Source organism: Cherax quadricarinatus, chromosome 1, assembly GCF_038502225.1.
Source record: "Cherax quadricarinatus isolate ZL_2023a chromosome 1, ASM3850222v1, whole genome shotgun sequence".
Taxonomy (NCBI): Eukaryota; Metazoa; Arthropoda; class Malacostraca; order Decapoda; family Parastacidae; genus Cherax; species Cherax quadricarinatus.
Genome location: NC_091292.1, coordinates 5,415,818 through 5,440,784, shown reverse-complemented (window position 1 = coordinate 5,440,784; position 24,967 = coordinate 5,415,818). Strand labels below are relative to the sequence as shown.

The 24,967-nt window shown below is 36.5% G+C and overlaps 2 protein-coding genes across 6 annotated transcripts in view; both read left to right on the top strand.

The window, feature by feature from the left end:
* Positions 1-24,967, top strand: part of LOC128690837 (uncharacterized) — a 480,921-nt gene that overhangs the window by 260,899 nt on the left and 195,055 nt on the right. The gene's annotated exons all lie outside the window — the stretch shown is intronic.
* Positions 119-24,875, top strand: LOC128686287 (zinc finger CCCH domain-containing protein 10). 2 transcript variants are annotated; one of them, XM_053773126.2, is made up of 5 exons: positions 119-276; positions 1,595-1,840; positions 2,654-2,789; positions 6,662-7,126; positions 15,691-24,875. In XM_053773126.2, the coding sequence occupies exons 2-5, from the start codon at positions 1,608-1,610 to the stop codon at positions 16,180-16,182; spliced, it is 1,326 nt and encodes a 441-aa protein (XP_053629101.1). In that variant the 5' UTR covers positions 119-276; positions 1,595-1,607; the 3' UTR covers positions 16,183-24,875. The 2 variants fall into 2 exon arrangements, with proteins under 2 accessions (XP_053629101.1, XP_053629108.1); XM_053773133.2 differs by lacking the exon at positions 119-276 and adding an exon at positions 296-447.

The window sequence follows — 24,967 nt, the reverse complement described above, 5'->3', positions numbered from 1 at the left end:
TCTGTCTGGCTGTCTGTCTAGCCAGCCTGGCTGACTGTGTGTCTAGCCAGTTTGGCTGGCTGTCTGTCTGGCTATCTAGCCAGCCAGGCTGGCCGTCTGTCTGTCTAGCCAACCAGGCTGGCTGTCTGTCTGGCTGTCTAGCCAACCAGGCTGGCTGTCTGTCTGGCTGTCTAGCCAGCCTGGCTGGCTGGCTGGCTGTCAGGCTGTCTAGCCAGCCAGGCTGGCTGGCCACGCAGCCATATTGTAAACAATTGTTTCTTCCTATAAGCGTGACTGGTTAGTAACCTTGATATTTATCCATGTGTTGGTGTTATTCCCCGTGTTTCTATGTTGTAATTCGCTCGTTAAAGTCAAAATAGGTTGACATAAAGCCGGGTGTGATGTAAATTACCAGAGATATCCTGAGCTAGATGAAACACAATGCCAGGTGGTGGTGCTGCTCCTCTGGTTAATATCTATGCAAAGTTTTTGTTTTCAGGGCTCGTTCATTAGTTTAATTTTTTAAAACAGACTTACGGGTGCTATGGTCACAAGTATATTGTACGTTATGTAGACTAACCCAAGATAACTAGTACGCCTGCAAGGTGTATTGGAGGTGATATAAGAACCCCAATGGAATAAGTCACTTTTGACTTTTTTAGAGGGTTATAGTAGGAGATAATCTACACACATGCTGCTATGTATAATAATATATGTAGCTGTATTTATGTGTACCTGTACTTGAATAAACTTACTGACCCTGCCTAACTTTGACTTTTTTCGGGGTTATCCTAGGTAATTTACACTGATAATTGTACTAATGTGCACCTGTGCCTAAATATACTTATTTATACCTTACCATTCCCACTTATAAATATTTAATTTATAATTAAAGATACTCTAGGTTACTGATTTTTTGGGGGTTATCCTAGATAATTGACACATGTTAATATGTATGATAATTTATGTAACTGTATATGTATCTGTACCTAAATAAACTTATTTATTCTACGTGATAGTTTGTTCCACTACCACATCTTTACTGCCAAGCACCGAGTCACAATTTGAACTCATTATGTTATCTTATAATAAATTTACATGACAAGGATCTCAATGGAAATAAGTCACTTGTCTGACGTTTTTGGTTTATTGTAGGTAATTTACCCCTCAAGGAAGGTTCCTTGATACTGGTGAAGGGCTCTTGATCTAGGGAATTGGGTCTGTGCTCCAGTTCCCTGAATTAAGCCTGAATACCTTCCATATCATCCCCCCCCCCACAGGCTCTGTATAATCCTACTGGTTTAGCATTTCCCCTTGATTATAATAATGTAGGTAATTTACACTATGTATGATAATTGTACTTATGTATACCTGTGGCTAAATAAACTTACTATTTAATGTATGCCTGCAGCATCCGTGTGCCCTCTGAATCACTGTACAAATTCAAATGATTATAAAATCATTTGTAAATTTCTTGATTAAAGTTTATCTTAAGCCACCCAACAGGTTTAGTAGTACTTCCCCACAGTAACCTATTTATCCATAAAATTTATATGAAAGAAAACATTAGTAATGTAAGTGATGTCATACCAAATCATGTGAGTGTGATTTTCAGGCAGCATCATGAAATGGTTGAGGGAATGAATGGTCACGCTAAGGATGAGGGAAGTGGAGGTGGTACAGGAGATGATGATAATATTTGCCGTGACTTCTTAAGGAATGTTTGTCGACGCGGAAAGCGATGCAAGTTCCGCCATCCTGATGATGGTGAACAGGGACCTCAAGGATTAACTCAGATTAAGGCTGATTTAACCTTCTGTCATGATTACCAAAATGGACATTGTACACGTCCAATGTGTAGGTAAGTAACAAAATTTATTTAAATTTTGCTTTAATTTATATTTACAGTATTTTTATTGAAATATAGAGTCTTCATTGTAACCATTTCCTCAATTTTCTGTATAAAATATTAAACTATATTTATTAATAGTTGAAGGGTCACATCCATTGCCTGGTTTTAGTCCTGGCCCTAAAATTGCAATAGAAATATTACAGGAATGAAATCTGTTAAGAAACACTGAAAAAAAAACTAATTTATCTGAACCTGAGTGTAAATAAATGCAGTGAAAAGCATGGGGCTTCACAGGGACACTTTCCAGCCTGCTACCATCAGATAAGTAACACTTTGGGAGAAAGTGTAAAAGTTTTCAAGAAGAAACTGAATCACTACTTCATAAAATTGTACCAGATCAAGCAGGCTGTGTTGGATATGGAGGCCAGCGGGTCATAAGTGGTGTTAACAGGGGTTAAAGTAAATAAATTTCTAGTCTTTTTGTAGTGCTTTACTCTGAGAAGTTTTTCAGTAGCTGTGAGAACACATCAGTAGAATTGGTACTGATAAATTTTTGCTTTTTATTATTTTCACTAACTTATGCTTATCCACTTTTTAATAGGTCATATCATTCTAAATTGTCTTAAATGCCATATTTTAGTTACTGTGGTTTTAAGCATATTACTTATTAAAAGTGGCTCATGTACAATGTTTGGTAGAGGTGAGAGGCTTGGCTTATTGAGAAATATATAATGCTAGGACCCCCCTTTCTCAATAGGTCCAATACAATGATAAGGCCATATTTATTATTATTGCTATATTATCTTTTTTTTTTTTTTCAAGATTTATTCATTGTACATGTGAGGATGAAGACTATTATCTACGCACTGGAGATATTCCTCCACATGTTCTTGATCAGGCCATTCGCAAGGGACAGCTTGGAGATGTTACACTCAATGGGGATGTTCCCATTTGCAAGGTAAAGGTTACTGTTTAATTCAGTTATTGTAATATTCTGTAATTGCTCTTGTTGTAAGGACTCGATTTTGCATTTCATATATAGTACAGTGGAACCTTGTGTTTCGGTCATAATCCGTTCAAGAAGCTCAGCCGAAACTCAGATTCTTCGAAAGTCAAAGCAGTATTTTCCATAAGAAATAATGTAAATCCAATTAATCCGTTCCAGACACCCAAAAATATTAATAAAAAAAAAACTTTTTTTAAAGAATAACTATAGTTTACAAACACAAAACAATTATAAATGCATATACAGTGGTCCCTCGTTTTTCTTAATTAATCCGTTCCTGGAGGAGCTACTATAAACGAAATTTACGATTTGCGAATCAATTTTCCCCATAAGAAATAATGTAAATACAATTAATCCGTTCCTGACACCCAGAAGTATTAAAACAAAAAATTTTTTTACATGAAATATACATATAGTACATAAACAATACAATGGTAAATGATGAATGAAACATTAACAGCATAACACTTACCTTTATTGGAGATTCTTCTTAGTGTATTGGAGACTGGAGGAGGAGAGAGATTGGATTGTTTACAGTTTGGAAGGGGAATCCCCTTCCAGCAACACCTCAGGTACCAATTGCTTCTCAGGGGTTGCTTCTCTTCTCTGTTTCTTAATGCCACTAGGACCACCTTGAGAGTCACTCTAGTCCTGTCTCGCTAAGTAACTGTGGAGAGAGCTCTGTTTCTGGCGTCTCTTTAACACTTCCCTAAAATGGCCCAAGACTGTGTCACTGTACATATTTCTCACCTTCTTTACCACAGGCTTGGCACTAGGAGCTTTCTTTGGAGCCATGGTAGCTTATTTAGTAATTGCAAGCACTAAAATGAGTGAAATATTATGAAATATTTTGTAGGAGCACTTGAGGGGACCTTCACTCACTGGTAAACAATGCCAGAGTGGCTGGGTAGGGAGGCCGCCCTGGCTCACACCGTGCGTACGCATTCCGGACGAACTACTATTGGCCAGTCAACCTATGAAAAGCGAGTCCATGTTTATACGAAAATACCCCTATGATTGGCGAAATTTACGATTGCCGAGAACTACGAAAAGCGAGGGACCACTGTACTAGTACAGTGGACCCCCGGTTAACGATATTTTTTCTCTCCAGAAGTATGTTCAGGTGCCAGTACTGACCGAATTTGTTCCCATAAGGAATATTGTGAAGTAGATTAGTCCATTTCAGACCCCCAAACATACACGTACAAACGCACTTACATAGATACACTTACATAATTGGTCGCATTCGGAGGTGATCGTTATGCGGGGGTCCACTGTACTTGAATAATGAAATAGATAAATAAACATTTAAAATCACATTTACATACCTTTATTGAAGACTCTTGTTGACGTATAGAAGACAAGGAGGAGAGAAGGAGGACTTATTATTGTTTGGAAAGGGAATCTTCCATAAAGACTTTAGGTACTAGGACCAGCTTGAGAGTCACTGGACCCCTGTCGTACAAAGAAACTGTCCAGAGAGCTCTGTTTCTGGCGTCTCTTTAGCATTTGTCTGAAATGGGACATGGTTTTGTCACTGAACATGTTGCAGAGATGGCTTGTTTCAGCTTGCTCAGGGTGATATTTTTCAGCAAAAGCTTGCACCCTACTCCACATTGCACAAATCTTCTTAATCTCTGAAGAAGGCACCTCTTTCCCTCCCTCTTCCTCCTCCTCTGAAGCAAGTCCTTCAGCTGTGGTCTGTTGCTATTCCAGATGAAGGTCTTGCAGCTCTTCAGTGGTTAGCTTTTCCCTGTGGTCCTCCGCCAACTCTTCCACATCCTGGCCACTCACCTCCAACCCCATGGACATCCCCAAAGACACAGAAGATTCCACAACAGGTGTAGGGTTGACAGGGTCACCCTCAAACCCTTCAAAATCCTTCTCTTCGACTCATTCTGGCCACAATTTTCTCCAAGCAGAGTTCAAAGTTCTGGAAGTCGCTCCCTGCCAAGCCTTACCAATAAGGCTTATGCAGTGTTACAAAAAATGCAATTCTAAAAGCTTAGAGATCTCCAGTGAATACTAGAAAGGACTGCCCTTCTAGCATCCAGCCTGTTACTGGGCTTTCGTAACAATTAGTCAGTATCCTTGTCCAGTTATCCATTAGAATTCAGTATGATTCAATAGTGCTTCAGGATTACAACTGGTAGGCTACTACTAGAGAAATTAAAATTTAATAAATTTATTAAGTCTAGAGGTATATTATCAAATTAAATTAAATTAAATTAATCACAGTAATCAAAATAATATCACTTCTCTCGAGTACAATATTATTGTGCTGAAAGCACATATCACATTTATAATTCTTAAGTACCGTCTGGTACATTAACATTTAATAAGATATTACAAATATGTACAAGTAATTTTGTGTGTATGTGTGTAAGTGCTCTAAGTAGTTCGCTTTGTCTCACGACTCGACTAGACTTAAACAAGTGACTGGCAAAGTCCTCACATAAACTAACTTCTTGACCGACTGGCAGTCAGAACAGTCTGCTTGAGCAATAAAAAGAATGCTAAGCCCAATAGCAATATAACAAGCGACTGTGGCACAGAATCAGGAACAAGGAGATAAAATAACGACACTAAGTAGGGACCATCTGCAGATCCTCCACAAAAGTCACATATCTCCCATACTACTGAATCTAAGTTCAGCATAAGAAAATCCCCGACTGTGATAATACACAGATACCAGTACAAGTTAGGTCAGAAGCTACAGCTCAGGACCTGAGTTGCTCAGAGTGTCTATGCGACACACAACCTCAGTACAACGTCGAAAATCACTAAGTCTATACAATGTTCTGTGAACAGAGTTCTACAGAACTAACAAGAATAATGAGACAGACAATCTGTCCAACCACCAAGAGAGTCTAGATCAGACTGAATACTTCAGGCGAGGTGAGGACACCCCCCCCCTCGATCACGTGACAGCTCCGTGGGTTGCTGCCCAGCAAGAAGCCGGCAGGGAAACGAGCAAAGAGCGATAATTACAGTAGTTAGACAATCAAGACTTGAACTGAGCACATAATATGTTACATCCTACCTAACCAAAGGAAGCTAAGTCAAATAACAATATAAAGCAATACATTTACGATTTAGCTATTATCGCAAATACAACCAATATAAAATTATATGAAAAGGTAATAATTATATATATACATAATAATCATTGCAACCCATTCAGGGGTTGCAACATGCAGTTGTAGATACTAAAGTGATTCCTCCAGTCGTATTGTAGATATTGAACAAAAAACAATGGATTATTGTGAAATGTTTGGATGAACATGCAGGGTAATGTTCACTCGAGGAGAAACAAAGCCAGACTGACTCACAAAGCATGTGTGGGATGCTTCGTGTGGGCACAGACAGGTCTGGTACGGCTACCGAAGCTCAAGGTACTACTCAAAACTCAAGACAAAATTTAGGTGAAAAAAGTGACTGAAACTCAAAACGGCTGAAACTTGGGGTGGCCGAAACTCAAGGTTCCACTGTATACACAAATTTCATTATTGAAGAGGAAACTGTGTAATGTAACCTGGCAGAGATGTCATAAAATAGCATTATACATTAATATTGAAGTTTGTATTTTTGTAGCCATGGCAGAACAAGAGTTTCTGTTTAGTTTCTGTAAACCAATAACAGAATAGCAACCTTTTGGTTGACCTTTTATTACAACAGCCTGTTCTTATCTTGTATTTTCTAGTTCGTCTGCATTCTCTCACACTGGTTGTAGTTCCTCGTGATATGAGCATCCATAATATAATGTATGTGTTACTATATTTCTCTTGTGTTATATGTAACATGGGCAATATTAATTTTAACAGGACTATCTAATGGGAGAATGTTCAAGACGAAGAGGTGGTAAGTGCAAGTTTCGACATCTGACCCAAAGGGAATATGAGCAAGAGATATATGGAACCAACCATGGAGATATTGACCAAGGAGCCAACCATTATGAACATTCAGGCAACCCTGACCGGCTTGGAAGCTTGGGTCCACCAGACCCAAAGCGACACAGGCTAGAACCCAAACTTCTTCCTATTGATTTTCAAAGAGAAGGAGAATTTTTGCTTCCCATGGAAGAGATAGGAAGGGACATTCTTGGTAGGGATATCAGTTTGAGAGAATTCCGAGATAGGGATCGTGAACGAGATAAGGAACGAGATAGAAGGGGGTTGGAAGAGATTCTCCTCATGAGGAAGCAAATGGATAATCTGAAGAAGGAAAATACATCACTCAAAAAAGAAGTTTCAGACCTTAGAGCAACTAATGAGTTTCTTCTGGATCAGGTCAGTCACTTACTATCATTTGTGATATTCCTATAGATGAATGCACAGAAGTGCTGTGTTGGCTTATTTTATGAAATAGCTTAATGACTTTGGAGAGCTGATTATGCACTAGTTTCATAAAACTAATCTTTCAGTCTTTGTTAAGGCCTAGAGTTAGCTAAACATTCTTGTTTGGATTTTGTAGTATAAGTGGAAAAAAGTTCAATACTTTTCTGTTCACTAGAAGCATTATTTACATGTCTAATGATACCCATTATAGATTTGTTTAATTTCTTTCATTTTAAAGCGGGATCATTAAGCCTTATAATAATAGTGACTACTCACTGGATTTGTATCAACATACATTAATGCTATATTACCTTTAGTAAGGTTACTTCATGTGTAATCTATATACTATCATGACCACTTTCAGAAATTAAAGATTTTAAAGGAGCACTATCAGTATTGTCTGAATACAGCCTCTTCTCACTTAACAATGGAGTTCCGTTCCTAAGACCATGTTGGTAACCGAATTTGTTGCTAAGTGAGGAGCATACTATATTGGTAGTGGGTTTGTGTCAGCTATCTTTGATATTGTTTTAATGTCACATTTGCACCATTTATAACATTTCTGGTATATTTTTAAATGTCTATACAGTAGTGTACTTTTTTTTTTTTTTTTTTTTTTTTTTGTTTTTTTTTTTTTTTTTAACAAGTCGGCCATCTCCCACCAAGGCAGGGTGACCCAAAAAGAAAGAAAATCCCCAAAAAGAAAATACTTTCATCATCATTCAACTCTTTCACCTCACTCACACATAATCACTGTTTTTGCAGAGGTGCTCAGAACACAACAGCTTAGAAGCATATACGTATAAAGATACACAACATATCCCTCCAAACTGTAATAAACAGAATAGAGGAAATCAGCTCTAATATTCATTATTTAGGTATGCATATTGGTCAGAGAGCCCGTTGTAAGTCCGAGGTGTTGGTAAATGAGTACATCACTAAGTGAGGAGAGGCTGCATTTACTTTTATTTATGTAAAACACAAACCCATGTGAGTCATTCAGTGCAAGGAGCGGTGGAGGCTCAATAAACCATCTGCCAGTTGCAAGATAGACATACTACCTACCTGTACTCACTGGAAGTTTAAATATCATCTGAAGAATTCCATAAACTGTTTTGGCAACTGCTGAAAAGCAGACTGTAACTGTCTCTAAAAGTACAATGGAACCTCAGTGTTCGAACGAACCAGAGTCCGAACAGTTTTTCTCAGAAAAAAATTGACCCAGTCTTTGAACGTTTTTCTGGAGTCCCAGCACACTTGCTTGTTTACAATTAAATTGTAAAAAGATTTACACAAAAGCTGTTTCAAAAGTGCTTCGAAGTGACCTCTGACATTGACCTAACTCTCAGAGACTTTGGGAAAAGTCAGCTCAACATTCTCCAGTGTGTGAGACTGATAATTAAAGCCTGGGAATTACTGTTTCGGACATTGAACTTTTTGCAGTTCAGGCAACTAGGAACCAGTGAAGTTCAAACACTGAGGTTCCACTATATATAAAATAGGAGGAATGATGTTAAAAAATCAGGAAGGCATAATTAAGGGAGGGAAAAAAAAAGAGAACTGGAGAGGAGATATAAATAAAAGGGAAAAGTGGACATTGAGACATGTAACTCAACATTGCTGCAGTGTGAATGTAACCAAACAAGGAGCAGACATTCAGAGAATGTCTGCTCCTTCCCACTGTGTTTCCTGAATGGTAATTTATAAGGCTTATTACCAATAAGTACGTATATAAAATTAAATACAGGTAATGGACTTTAAAGATATTGGCTGTAAAATTTATTTGTATTTGCATTTAGTTATATAATTTACATTTGTATGCTATATAAATTAATCACTTAGGCTAATTAATTCCTTTGGTTTGTTTACTTAGGGAAGCTTTGTTAAATAGTGTTATTTTTGTTGATCCTTACAGTTAAGCATCAGAAAGCTTTTTTACTACACAATGAAGGAAGATATATCTGGACATGACTGCTGATGCGTGGTCTTGATTATTAGGTTTGCTCTTGTAAGGGTGGAAGGTAGGATTCATTCTGAATTCTGTTTAGTTTTCAATATTTCAATAGTATCCAACTAGTAATTGTCAGGTTGCTTTTTTTAGCTTTAATATCTGTCTGTAGATAAAAGGCAAATGAATCGAGAAGTTTTAAATAAAAATTTGAAAGAACTTTCCTTCATTGGTGTGCCTTGATGCTAGTCAAGGGCTCTTGATATAAGGAATTGTAGGTGCCTCATCCATCTTTGGATAACATAAGGCACTACATGACACTTATGAGATTAGGGCTTCCTAATGATTTAACCCTTTGAGGGTCAAGACCCCCGATTCTGAACTTGCTCTCAGGGTCGAAAAATTTTCAAAAAAAAAAAAAAATTCTTATAAAATGATAGAGAATCTTTTCCTGATGGTAAAGACACCAAAAGTATGAAATTTGATGGAAAACTTACAAAATTACGCTCTCGCAAAGTTAGTGATATCGGCGATCTTTACGCATCGGCGATTTTGCACTTTTTGAGCCCTATTTTCAGTCAATTCCATTGTTTCAGTCGACTAAAATCATAGCCATTTCACTAGAACTCCATTTTTTGTATTGATTGAGGACAACAAACCGCCCATTTACCGATTTCAACTACCCAATAAAGTGGTTAGAAATTGGCAATTTGGCCAATTTCACACAAATTTCTAAAGATACTAATATCAAAATAAAGTCCAGAATAAACAAGACAGACATTCCTGGCACTAAAATAACATTTTCTCTGTTCATTAGTCATGTCTCCAGGCCCCTTATATTACTCTTGCTTTCTGTTTTGAATTTTTATTCTCACAAAAAATAGAAGATTTACTGTTATGTAGACTACTGCATTATTGTAAAAATGGTATAAATAATATCAGCACACTTGTGAAAGAATACTAGACTCACCAGTTGACGTGTATTGGATGCGGGGGGTGATTTGTTTACTCTTGAACATCAGCAAAAATCGAACATTTCCGCTACTTTGAGCTCAGTTTCAAGGTACTTTTCATCGTGAAACCAATCAAAATCATTTCTATCTCTGTAATATACCTTCCATTCTATCAAATGAGAGCAAGAAAACGAGAATACAACCATAAATACCATAAGAAAATACATTGCAAAGTCACTGTATTAAACCATTATGTACTGCATACTGCAGGATTTTTTTTTATACTGTGCACACTGACCACACTAGACCCATTCTTTCATATGTAGGCCTACCAGCTTTCTTCCGCTCGATTTGAAGGCAATAAAATTTTGGCGTATAAGTACGGCACCGACCCTGGCTCTCAAGCTGTACACGTACGGCACCAACCCTGGCTCTCAAGCCATACATGTACGGCACCGACCCTGAGAGGGTTAATAATACTTTTGGAAAAATATGAAAGTACATTTTAGGTTTGATTTAAATAAAATGTGGATCATCTAAAGTGTTTCTCATGAAATTTTCATGGGCAAAAAAATATGAGAGACCAACACAGACAAATTTTGATTGGAATATTTGATTACTGGTAATGAAAAATGTATTGTAAAATGTCAAAAAATTATGATAACAATATTGGGTGATTCTGATATATTCCTTTATGCTTATAGCAAGGTAAAAGGGAGTATATAGGCATAGGAGGTTTTGGAACAATTCAAACTTGTACTCTGACTATGCCTCAATCCTTCACATGCCTGAGGTTGCACACTAACATGCCATGTGTAACTTTCAGATGTTTATCTCATTGTTCAATGTCTCTTAGGATTTTTTTATTTTAGGGGTTGTGGGTGGGGGAGAGTTATATGTCCAAATATTTGCCTCGGTGGGAGACGGCCGACTTGTTGAAAAAAAAAAAATAGAAAATATACTATTATGTGTGTAAACTATAATTCTAAAACATTTAAAAACCAAGATACTGAATTTATATTTTTAACATACCAGCTGTTTCTCATCCAAGTAGGGTAGCCCACGAAAGAAAACTCATTCACCACCATTCATTCTGTAGCAGTCGTGCCAGAAGTTCACAAACATCACAATTCAAATGACACTCTTGTGCGATGTCCCATCCCCTCCTTCAGTGTGCAAGCACTGTATTTTCCACTTACAGGACTCAAGGCTGACTAACCAGTTTTCTTGAATCTCTTCATATATGTTACTGTGCTCATCATCTATTCAAAGTTCTGTGTATAAACTGAAAAAGTCAGTATTTTTTATTTACCATAGTGTAGAAATATGTAACTGCACTGTGGTAAACCTTTTTAAGTACCACTTGTAAGCTCACTTCTGCTAAAGTTCTGGCATCTTTAGTTTAACAAATATTCAGATTTTAAAATTTTGGTTTGTTTAAACTTACACATTCGGTTTGCCAAATATTTTATTTTTACATTAAAATGCCTAAGTAAGAGACATGCAGAGGAACAGCTGCTATCCCTTTATGACCTTGTGAGTTATCACTGACAGTGAATAAAATGGAGAAATTAACCCTTTGACTGTCGAAGGGCCAAATCCTGAAGTTGCTTCTGGTGTCGCAAAATATTCGAAAAAAAAAAAAATTATTTTTTCTTATGAAATGATAGAGAATCTTTTCCCGATTGTAAAGACACCAAAAAAACGAAATTTGATGGAAAACTGACGGAATTACGCTCTCGCGAAGTTAGCGACTTCGGCGATATTTAAAAATCGGCAATTTCGCCCACTTTGAGCCCTATTTTCGGCTAATTCCGTTATTCCAGTCAACCAAACTCATAACTATTTCTTCAGAACTCTATTTTTTCTATCGATTGAGTACAAGAAACTGCCCATTTACCGATTTCAACTACCCAATAACATGGTCAGAAATTTGCAATTTGGCCAATTTCACGAAAATTAAAAAATACGACAATTTCAAAATAAGGTCCAGAATGAACAATGCAGACATTCCTGGCTCTAAAATAACATTTTCTTTGTTCATCAGTCATGTCTCCAGGTCCCTGTGATATTACTCTTGCTTTTTATTTTGAAATTTTATTCTAACAAAAAATAGAAGATTTACTGTTATGCAGACTACTGCAATACTGTAATAATTGTAAAAATTACATCAACCCATTCATGACTGCGTATTATAATGGCTATTTGGACATTTATTGGACAATGACATCATTTGTTCACTTTTGAACATCGGCAAAAATCAAACATTTCCTGTACTTTGTGCTCCATTTCCAGGTTCTTTTTATAGTAAAATTAATCAAAATCACCTCCATTTCTATAATATAGTTTCCATTCTATCAAATGAGACCAAGAAAACGAGAATACAACCACAAATACTATACGAAAATAGACCACAAAGTCGGCATTTTAATTAAAAAAAACGGTCGGAGTTTTTTTTTTCTCATTATGCACTGCGTGCTCCAGGATTTTTTTTATGTGGTGCACACTGACGACACAGACCCATTCTCTCACATGTGGGCCTACTAGCTTTCTCCTGCCTGATTTGAAGCCGCTAGAATTTATGAGTATATATACGTCAAACACGGTACCTCGCAAACGTATATATACGGCCGCGACAGTCAAAGGGTTAATCAAAGTTGTATTATCAGGTAGAAAATTCACATGATTTAGTTACAGTTAACTGACCTGATTGTCAAGAGAAATCATGCTTTGGCAGTTGAATGTGTATCAGGTTCATCTACTCATATTTTAAGAGGAGTAGACAATAGCAGTTGCTCATATAGTGACCTACTATCTCCATTTTATTCCAGTTTAAGTCAAACTCAGTACTTTATTAATTTTTTAAAATCTCCCAGTATAACAGCACAGGTGCTTGTCTAGCAGTAATGAATGAGGAATTGTCAGGGAAGTGCATGGATAATTGAAAGTATGGTTAAGAACATTAGAATTATGGGTAATTTTTATTAGCTAATTCCATATAGCGGATCATATTTAGTGTTTCGATACTATACAAGAGAATATTTGATACTAAAATAAATTAGAAAAATATATTAAAAATAATTCTTCATTACTGATGGAGTGTGAGCAAGGTAACATATATATGAACTGCTTTAGGAAAACAGGTTAGCTGAACTAGGTCCTAGAGTTAGGAAGTATAGCGTCTGCACTATTAAGGAGGGGGTGGGGATATTTGCAGTTTGGAGGGGCATCTGAACTGTAGTATTGTTGCACCTCCCACCCTGCCTCGGTGGGAGATGGACAGTGTGTTTAAAAAAAAATTGCTGTACCAGTTCACAAAACTTTATCAAAATCCAAATTTCTTTACCAGTTTCTACTAAAATTTTGTGAATCCACCACACAAAACGAAACTGTAACAAAGTTTAGTATATTTCATAAAAATAACTAAGAAAATAGATTACTTGGAATTAATCTACATTTCTTGACCCAGTTCTACCAAAATTATATGAACTCAACTTCTGTATCATGAACTTATACCAAAATTCAGTGAAGTTGATAAACGTAAGCTTATATATATGTAAAAAAAATGAGAAAATTGCTTCGCCTATCTTACCTCCAGTTGGTTGGTGTCAGTGGTCTTTGGAGGTGATAGCACATAGTGTTCATGCACTGATGTGAACTTCCTCTTCCCACATAACACACCATAGATTTATTAGCGTTGCTTCAAGATACATCTTTAATACAAATGCATGAAATTGTCTAGCAAACAGTGAAATACTACTGTATTAACATAAAAGCTTTGAGTTTAAATGTGCACATGGCACACTCAAAACATGACATTGAAATGTAAAAATAAGGAATTACTTTGGGGCTGATAACTTGTGGATTTGAATTTTAGGTGTCGCATCAAATAAAAGCAATGAAATTTGAAATCGGAAAGCTTACATATATATATATCAAGCTTGTTAAAAGTACTGTAAAATCTAGTGCTAGTATAAGGTAACCAAATTAAACAAAAATGAAAAAAAAAATTCAAACCAAAAAGTAGCAAAATCTACGAGGTATTGTCAATAAAATATTGATATTAAGCATGATGCTCAGTGTCAGGGCCAGTCAGTGGCTACCAGGACTGTTTACCATCAAGCCTTTAAACTCCATTCTTTGCACACCAGTAATGTTGTGGCAGCTCATACAGTGGCATTACTGTGTAACTTTTATTAATTGTGTGAACAGTCACAATTTATTTTGGCTGTATTACATTCTGTTTTGATGAAAATAATTTAGAATTTCTGTATATGCAGGTGCTAATTGTACAGCATATGAAATGGGGTTGTTTTCTCTGAACCTGTAAAGCTTGTATATGTACCTCCCACCACTGGTTACACCATCAATCCCTGTGCAAAAATATTTTCCCAGACAGCCATGACGTACATTTTTTAACTAATATTCTGTGGAATGAATATTACATACGGTATTATATACAGTAATATAGTATTTGTTATGGAAAGCAAAATGTTAAAAACACAGGGTAAAAACAAAGGATAATGTATGTCAATGGGTGGGTGACATATATTGGAAAGTGCAGGAGTATGTAAATAACTGGACAGATCCTACATACATATATGTTAAATACATATGGAATTGGGAAGTATTCTCATTACCTGCCACTACTAATCCATTACTCATTGTACAAAATGTTTACCTAGGAAGCTTTGACCATCTTTCTGATCAATATTTTGTGAATATTGTATTACTCTACATGCATTACAGTAGTCTACAATATAAAGTCAAACATTGAACTTTTAAAAAGTCTTGTGGTTATTAAAAACTTGGAGGCCATAAAAAAGCCTTGGCCCTCCACTTGTGATTAACTGCTTGATGTTTGTCTTGATATAAGACTTTGGGCATTTAATTCAATGTTTTCTCACTGTGGTCATATTTTTTTCAATCCAGTGCAGAGAACGGGAAAAAAATATGGAGGGGAGGGAAGTCAGGCCTGATCCAGTCTAGCTCACCTAACATCATTTCTCTACATATTCTGCATTTTACTGTTCTCTGTGTTGGATTGAAAAAGCTCCAAGCAGGCAAACTTTTCTTAATTAAATGTCCTATGTGTTGCATTTGTGTCTTTGCCATATTATGTTGAGATTGCCTTGTGTGTGCTTATACCTGCTTGATATCGGCATTAATACCTGCCATACAACTTTTCCAATAATCATTTGTTATAATTTATATTTACAGGCTATGAACTGTTATCTTATCTCAGCCTTTTTCAAAGCCTGGTCCTAGCTGCTGCCTATGGTATACCACCCCCAAAATGTCACCCATAATGATTTCCTAGCACTCAGTCATTTAGTTGCTGCTAGGTGAAAACAGCAAAGGGAATAAGGAGACTTGCTATACATATATTGTGCCTTGCCTAAGGATTGAACCTAGGACCTTGTGGCCACTGAGTACTGTTATATTTTGAACCACTAGTTGTCAGCTAATCAGTAATAAACCAGTAAAAATTATTGCGTATTATAAGATATTTTAAATAGCTAATCTGGATCTTCAGCGGATGTTTTATTGAAAGATCCATTAGCAAGGTTCAGCAGTACATCTTTGAATTTCACTATATTAATTTGCTTTTTCAGGTAACAACTTTGCGACTGAGCAAGGCAGGCGGCAGTATGACTGCAGTTACAGTTCCTGCAGTAAGTTTACCCTCCACTATTCCTGTGGCAACCAGCGTTCAGCCTCTCACTGCTGCTCGGCTTTCTCAGCCAATGCCCATAACTTCTGATGGATCTGTAGTAGCACTACCTCCAGGCCCACCTCGACCACCTCCCCCTCCACAAGCTCCACAGCAAGCACCTCCTCAATCAATGGCTCCATCACAAGCAGTGGGAGTGGCACCTCCAGGCCCTGCTGTTGTAGGCTCAGTAGGTGGGGTTCAGGTGTCTCTGGCTCAAGTGTCCACAGTATCTCTCAATCCACAGATTGCTCCAGCCACTTCCATGACCCCCTCCATGGCTCCACCATCTGCTCAGAGCATGGCACAGGCAATATCAATGAGTGGAGCTACAGGTCACTTAGTTTCATACCCCATTATGACTCAGCCAGGGCTTAGACCTCAGCTCCAATGAAGCCAGGCCAGCCGTGGCCCGGTCACGGTGTCGTCAACAGTTGTCTCATCGAGCATTGTCCCTGTGTCTGATGTTGCTACTCACATCCTTCCTTCCACATATGTAACCATTTGGGGTCATCCCAGTCAACAGGGATCATTATAAATTCATAAATCATTTTTAAAGGCGAACATTTCAAATTAAATATTTACCCTATGCACTTGTTTTCACATTTTTGTGCTAACATTCAATAAAAATTGAATAATCCAAAAAATTTATATGGAATCTAATCATAATAATGTAGATGTTAAGTACATACATTGGTTGTTTTTCAATCCCATTTGTTTATTTGGAAGCAAATTTTCTTGAGAACTAAAATTAATGTTTACATACTTTTTTATTAGAATGTTCGTCTGTACAATATTTTGTTTCATTTTCATATTGAGAGTTGAGTAAAAGTGAATGTTGTATTCACTTTTTTCTGAAATTTAAGTACATGTAATGATATTACATTGTAAATAGAGAGGCAGGTTAATCAGTTGTACTTTTCATGGTAATTTGATTGAAAGCAGTGTGCAGTAATACCTCTCATTAATGGATTTATGCATTTTCAGAGAAAAAACTGGCTGGACAAACTTTCTAATTATTGAACAAAAGTCTATAATTCTGCATTTTGTCAGTAGCAATAATGTCCAGTTGTCTTCCGAAGTATCGGACTAAGTCTTTTAACTTTGACGTGTGTTCAGTATTGGTCATAACAGTCACATCAAGGGCACAACATTTGTTTGGCACTTGCCACAGTGGCCATGTCCAAGAGCTGTCCATTTTCTTTGTTCACTGACCTGTGGGGCACCAGTGCCAGTTTGTTTGTGTTCACCAATGCCTACACTCATCATTCAGGCTCTAATTTTCCCTGGATTTAGAGCATTTTATGTGACTTTTTTAACATACGTATTTAAGTAAAGTGCAAGTAACAATGGCTTCTAAAGCAAGTGGTGGTGCCAAGAGAAAATGTGTGGCTCTCAGTGTTAAGGAGAAACTTTAATTATTAAAGAAGGTTGAGTCTGGTATCTCAGTGGCATGGGTGTGCGAGGAATATGATGTTAAGAAACAGCGTCTGATATCTGCAGAAGCAAGAAAAATTTACACTTGTGCTTTTAACCTGTTCATCTTTCATCAATTTCCGAACTATTTTCATCTTAGCCATCTACGTCTTCTTAGCCATCTACATCATCTCGGCCATCTACATTATTTTCACTGGTAGAGCTTTACATTTCCTTTAACCCATTAGAAGTTATTTTGAGTTTCCACTATCGATCATGGCAGTTTACACCTCATCTCTCCACCAGGAAAGGTAAACAAAATTACTGTAAATTATGGAGCGTACTATAAAATTAATATACAGTACATTACTATGCTGTAGTACTACAGGTTACAATACCTATATTCTTAGTGTCCAATTGTCTTCTGCATTAGCAGACCAAGTCCACTACTTCAGAAGACAACCAGACAATCATGAAATATTTATTCCATAATTTGAGAGTTATGGACATTTGGCATTATTGTACACTCCTTCCCCCAATTAGTCTGTTCATGAGAGGTCGTAGTGTACTTTAAATTTTAGAAATACAGTATAATAGTTTTTCTGAGGTGCTTCTGTAGTAATTGTATTGCATTTTTTCACTTGGAATTATTCATTTACCATATACAGATGATGAAGAATTAGAAACATGTGCAACATCTGGGTATCTTTATTTGTAGAAGGTTTGCCAACCAGTGGCTTTATCAGTACGGTACAAGGACATAATGTGAAGAATTATATGTATACAAAAGATGAGGTAATCAGTGCCTCATCTTTTATATATAATTCTTCACATTAAGTCCTTGTATTGTATTGATAAAGCCACTGGTTGGTGAAGCATCTACAAATAAAGATACCCAGATGTTGCACGTGTCTAATTCTTCATCTTGTCGGTATTGCATACCATTGATGTATAACCATCATATACAATAAACCCTAGATTTAATGGATCTCAATTTGATGGACTTTGGAAGTACATATGGTACAAAACCTGCTTGGTCATTTGATTTGGAAACGGTGGATAAAGTCCATTGTTTACAGAATTGTCCATTTTTACGAGCCTGGCCCATGGCCGTGCTCCGAGAGTAGTAAGACTCTCGAAACTCATCAAAGGTTATTACAATAATAAAAAAAAAAGCAATCTCATTTCTATCCACCACAGTCATCATTACCAGCCACTCTCTCCTCCCCATTAATTCATTTCATTGAGGGTTTGCTATATATACTGTATATGTAAGTATGAATATGAAAAGTGAGAAACTATGTGGAGAGAGACTTTATAACCAGGTTAGAGAGCTCTGTATGATTCGGTTTGATTAAATTTGAGACACACTTCACATCTTTACCCTTAAGGGAGGTTGACCTGGATATGATTTCTGAGGTCATTGTCTATCTACCTTTTCCCTTCTCTCCCAGCCCAGTCCCAGACCAGGCCTCCTGATGGATGGCCTAATCAGTCAGGCTTTTAGTGCTATCCACATGCAGTCCAACTTATTCACTGGTGAAGGATTCCTGATCTAAGGAATTGAACCTGACTTCCCTTCACTTGGATGAGATCTGTATGGCTTTGATTGCCCAAGGTGCTGTATTACCCCTGAGGATTTTGCACTTTCTTTAAAGATAAAATATTAATTCATACCCCTTTCATCTGCTGAAGAGTCTGTTTCAACTTTCTGTCCAAGTGGGTTTTCATTTTTCATCAGTCAATGTGAACAAGATAGCTTTTATGAAGGGATTCAGCAAAAACCAGTTAAATGAACTTGAGTTCTGGAAGTGGGAAGGGCAGTGCCTGCACTGCCCTTTCCACTCTCAGTTGCATCTGGGGGGATAAACTGAGTGTGATATCAGTACACTTGTGATAAGACAAAGATTGAATGAAAGTGGTGAATGCATTTCCTTCTTTGGGTCACTCTACCTTGATGGGAGATGGCTGTTGAGGTAGAGTTTCTCAGACAATTTCACACTACCATAGCAGTGGAGAGCTCTAGCTTGGGCTTCTTTGAAGCCATCATGAATGACTTAATACAGTTATTTACAACTGTGTCATTACGACACATTCTGGTGTGAAATTCATCTGTAGAAACATGCATTTGTGATTACAGTGGGGCCCAATCTAACCTTCTTACCATGTGTAGAAATACACCTAGTCAAATGAATCTTATTAGGCCATCATGGTACAGTGGATAGTGTACTGGTCTTCTAGTTTTAGGACTGGCTTACCATGAGTTTAAACTTTCCATTCAGTGATTTGTTTACAATCTTGTCATTGCAGTTTCACAAGTCTGAGAAACATTTGTTGAGTTTGCCTCTGCTATTATTATCGTGGGGAAGATGCATCAAAATGCCAGCTTTAGGAAAATGTGTTGTTTATGTAATTCCTACAAGGCTAGCAGCTTGCCCCCTCTTGACGGCTTGGCTAGATAAACATCATAAAATAGTAGCAGGTTGTGCTATGCCTTCATTTTGGTTAAGCATCTACAATAGAGGAACCTCCATTCAATTTTATCAAGTTGTTTTGGGGATATGTTGGAGGGTTTTGATAGTAGTTGCTTTGTATATACAGTATTAGATCATCTAATAATATGCCTTCATCCAGGAAACCCATCATGTTGACAGATAAACCCTTTACTGTTTAGGCTATGTGATCATCCAGAAGGTTGTCGTGTGTTTCTCTCAGCATTGCTAGTTGTGCAATTATAATGGCCATATGCTGGCCCCTGACTGGCATCCATTCCATTAGCTAAGATATATGGAAGATGGATGACATGGTGGTTGAAATAGGAGCTCAGGGCCAGGGGACTATCTTCTTTTTGTCAGTCAGCCTCAGTGAGACATGGTAGAGCAGGTTGAGGGTTAGAACTGGCTAAAACAGCACTTGCTTGCCTAGATATTAACTTTTTTCTACACTTTGGCTAACTTAATTTTTATGGGTTCATTGTGCATAGTGTTGGGGATAAGGGTATGAGGCAGTGGTGTTTCGTGGGTGGTATGCAGAATGTGCATTCCCACATGCATACATACGTACATACATTACATACATGTGTGGTTCTCTTAATAAATGTTAAATTTAAAGAAAATTAATATGTTTAATACAGTAAGCCCTCCAAGTTAATGGGAACTGCATCCATATAATAAGTCACATGCAGAAATTGCTAATGTGGATACTATACCTTGAATCAATGTTGAAAGGTGAGTTAGGTTTATAGTTTGGATAGAACATTTTGGGAATAGAAAATGTCCAGTAATTTCAAACTTGTATCAATATTTTCACTTCTTTTCAGTAGATTCTCCTTTCCTACTTATTTTGTGCTTAAAAGACATGATGCAAGATAGTAGAGCAGTATGTAAATAACAGCACAGTATTACAGTAGCAGGTATGGTTATGGAGCACCATTTGTGAGTTGAACTACTAGAGTAATGCAGGTTGAGTAAAACAAACGACTGTGGCTACCAGACATGAACACAAAATTGACAATAGGGCAAACTACATGTTTCTTGTATTGCTAAACTGTTAATATTTCATAAAATATTAAGTGAAATACATTCATGTAACACATTATTGCCATTTGTACATAATATAAAATAAAATTTGGTTTACACAATAACCATACTGCTAATCAGAAGGCTGTGAAAACAAGGGATTGCTTTATAATAATTAAAAGTGCTAGATATTTCTTTTGGATTCTGTTAATAATGAAAGATTTTGCACCTATATCCTTCCATATTTAAGCCTTGCATTACTTGTGATTAAATGAATACAGTTTGTTAATGCAAAAGGAAATTTGCTTCAGAATTGATGCTTATCTTAATATCAGATACATCATTTGAATTAGTATAAGTAGTAATGAGAAAGTAGCAGCAGTAATGATAAAACCAGTTGTACTATTACTACTCTCTCTACAGTTACTTTTACCACTTGGTCTACCATTGCCACTACTGTTACTTCCTCATTACAACTATTACTGCTACTGTTACTACTACTACTACTACTACTACTATTATTACTGCTACTACTATTACTTCTACTACTATTACTAATACCACTATTTCTACCACTATTTCTACTACTACTATTTCTACTATCTACTACTTTTACTACTGTGCTTCTGCCATCCCGTATGAAATTTATTTCTGTTCCAGTAATTTAGGTATAGTATTATTATAATTCCTCTTGACTGTCTTAGCTGCACTTTACTCCCTGATTTTGTTGTGGGTTTATGGTTATTACTCTGGGATATAATGATAATTAAAACATTGAATATATGGATGTAAGACATGTGTAAGAAAGAGACCAGTTGGCTTATTCCAGAATAAACAGTCTAATGGTTATGTGGCCTGACAGCTTTATTAGTAAACTACTTCCAAACCAGTCCATTAGAATAGCAATAGAACTAAAAAGCATTTTGAGAGAGAGGGAACAAACTGTGTGTGAACACTTGTAATAGATTTCATACATGTTTATCCCAACATTATTCTTGCATGATTTTCTCAGAATTGGTTATGTTAGTGTCTTCATAACCTACACTGTATTACTTTTCTGTCTACTGTACAGTACTATATAGTTTTGTAAGGGCTGATAACTGCTGCTATTTCTCATTAAGGTAATTGAAGTCTCATTAATCAGAAAAATTGCGAGAATGTTACTTGCTGTAGTATATAGTGTGTACATTCAAAACTCTGTCAAGGTTCTTTGGTATAAAATGCAGACATGCAAAGCTTTGTCAAGGTGCTGTAGTGTTTAGTGCAGACACAAAGCTTTGTCAAGGTTTTTGAGTTGCCTACACTTTATTCTCAGGGTTATTACCCAGTTGATAAGAAATGTAATTAAGATTTTTTTATACTATGATACTAACATTGCACAGTATTTCTAAGGATGGTAATATTTATGTAGCAAGCTCTCATGTATTGTACATGCTGGGTTCAGTATACAAGTTAGCATTAAAACCTTTTTCAGTATGTTCAAAAGAGCATTCATCATTCTTTATCATCTTAAGTGTGTTTACTATAGCCCTAAGATTTGAAGGTGTGGGTATGATCATTATCTGTGATTTTTTTTATGTAGTCTCTGTAACATTCACAGTGAAAGAGAAACTGAGCACGTGAGACAAATGATAGATACAATAGATTGCTTAAGATCAATGTGTGTACTACACAATGGTCTTACATGGAAGTGCAAAAAATATTTACTTTGGTAGATACATGCATAAAAGTAGCTAGAATACCTTGCCCATATTAATTTTATTATTATGCAATCTTGCAATTAAGTTACAGTAATAAACAAGAAAGTATTTACCACATCAGTTGTCTCTCGTCAAGGTAGAGAAAGTATTGTTTGGGAAAATCCCAGTTTTTAGTGTTACAGTACTGATAAATTTTGTAAATATTAAAATATATTTTAAGTACAGTACTTAGAGCATTGCTATGATGTGTTATTTCCTCCCTTTAGTAAATCCTCCACCAGACACTGTTAGCATCCATAACAAAATGTGTATGTTTGAGTTACGGTACACATTGGTGAGCATGTTACTATGTCATTATCAGACAAATGCTGAAGATAAGTAAAGGGCTCCTGATCCAGTTGGAGATAGGTATCTTTACCTCCCATTTTCTAGGCATTATATGAATCTTGTGATTATAGTACTTCACTAGTGATATAATATGTACAGTAATAATAATACTTTATATGACTGATGTCATTTGTTTTGTAGATAGTTTACACTGTTTCATGATTTTTGTGTTTTGACACCCACTGTCTCCCGCTGAGGTAGGGTGACTAAAAAAGAAACACATTCATCATCATTCATTCAGTTTCTGCCTTACTAGAAGTGCCCAGACATCACAATTCGAATGATTCTGAACAGCATCATCTCTATCCTCACCTCCTGGACTCAGGTCTGGCTAACCAATTTCATTGAATCCCTTCATAAATACTACCTTGCTCACACCAAAAGTGCATCATCATAAAAAACTATGTGTCTCCACTCTACCGTAACACGAGCTTGCGAGATGCTAAGCCCCCTCTTTACCCTTCCCCTCCAACCCTTTCTGAGATGACCTCTACCCTCTCCTTCCACCCATGATTTATACATCCTCTTGAGCTTCAACCCAAGCCACCTCAACAACCCTCCTCAGCTCTGAATTATACCTTTGGTAATCCCACGCTATCTACAGTAATTTGTACTTCGGGTTGGAGTTTTTTAATATTATCCACATTACACATTGCTGTCAAACATTTTGGTGGTATGTCTTTAGAAACAATTGTAATTACTGTAATGGTCTTTAAATACATTACTTGAAATGGTTGAAGCTGAAACAAGAATATAAGGAAAGTATGGACTGTGACATCATTGCTTTCATAGAAGTAATGGTAATTATTGCATTTGTATAGTTTCTGTGCAAAATATATAGCAGAAAACCATGGCTTTCTAGAGAACATTTATTCATATTTTATGTAATTTTTTACGGCTTATGGGAAAAATCTTTGATAGCTTCACCTTCTTATACGATTAAAAGCTGAGTATCACAGAGCACCTGTCAGTGAAATACAGAATTTCTGTGCAGAACAGTGTTCCTCAATAGATATTTTTGTTAAAGATCCAGTTAGTCTTATCCTATTTTATGAATGTATTACAGTGGTTAACTGATTGCCATTGACAATACATTTTTGTAAATTTCTGTACCAATATGTTGAGACCAATGCTCAAAATTTACATATTCATACTGTATAATTTTTTACAATATTTAAGTTATAGATGCCATTTTTCTTATTTGTGGTCCTCTTTATATTTTTGTCTGTGGCCTTTATGTGCTCACACCCTTCAAGGGAGGTGGTGCCTTGATATTGGTGAAAGGCTCTTCATCCAAGGGATTGGAGCTACCTTTTCCTTCCTCGGATCAAATTTAATTATACATCTTCCATCCCCCAGACACAGTCTCCATCCCCCCCCCCCACAGGTTTAGTGGCTAATGAATATTATTTTTATGTACTCACGCATGTGTAGGACTGGATATTTATTGTCTTTTCTACTGTACTGTACTGGGTATTTGTAACAAAAATTATTAGACACTGGTATTACCTGTATTTTGTCTAGTACTTTGTACACATACAGCCTACTGTGTAAGAAAATATCTTGTAACAGTAGCAACCCTGGCATTTTTAATGCCCTGGATGAGGTCATACAAAATTCTCCCCTCCATCCTCTGTCAACAGCAAACCCGTCCTCCTCCCCCATATCCCCCAGTGCATAATCTCTGCCACAGTAAAATACACTGAGCACACACTGTTTTTAAAACACCAAACACCTCCATGTATTGTTCTGAGCTTCAATTAAGAACAGGTTGAGTTGAAACAAAAACTACAAATATATCTTTTATAAATAATAATGGAACATTTAATAAAGACTCCAAAATATATTGCTAACAATATAAATATTTCAGGAATACGTATGTTAATTTCATGATGGCTCAAATGATTTTCGAATAATCACAGCAAGAAAATATAAGCTTGGGTTGTGTGGCAGAACTTTCGTTTGTCAAATAAACCAAGTCTGCAAGCTCAGGCAAATTACTAAGGATTTTTTTATATATAAATCTGTAAATATTGTACATTTCATCATAATACACAAAATTTTCCTATCTTTGTATCTCTATCCATGACTCAGATCAAATTATATTATTTAATAAAATAGAATATTGCTGATTTATTTGAAGCTCAAAAACTTTTTT

Bases quoted from the DNA above. Each gene is read 5' to 3' on its own strand.
- LOC128686287 (XM_053773126.2), top strand. From the start codon at position 1,608: ATGGTTGAGGGAATGAATGGTCACGCTAAGGATGAGGGAAGTGGAGGT. The intron at 1,841-2,653 runs GTAAGTAACAAA...TTTTTTTTCAAG, and splicing joins TGTACACGTCCAATGTGTAG to ATTTATTCATTGTACATGTG. The intron at 7,127-15,690 runs GTCAGTCACTTA...TTGCTTTTTCAG, and splicing joins ATGAGTTTCTTCTGGATCAG to GTAACAACTTTGCGACTGAG.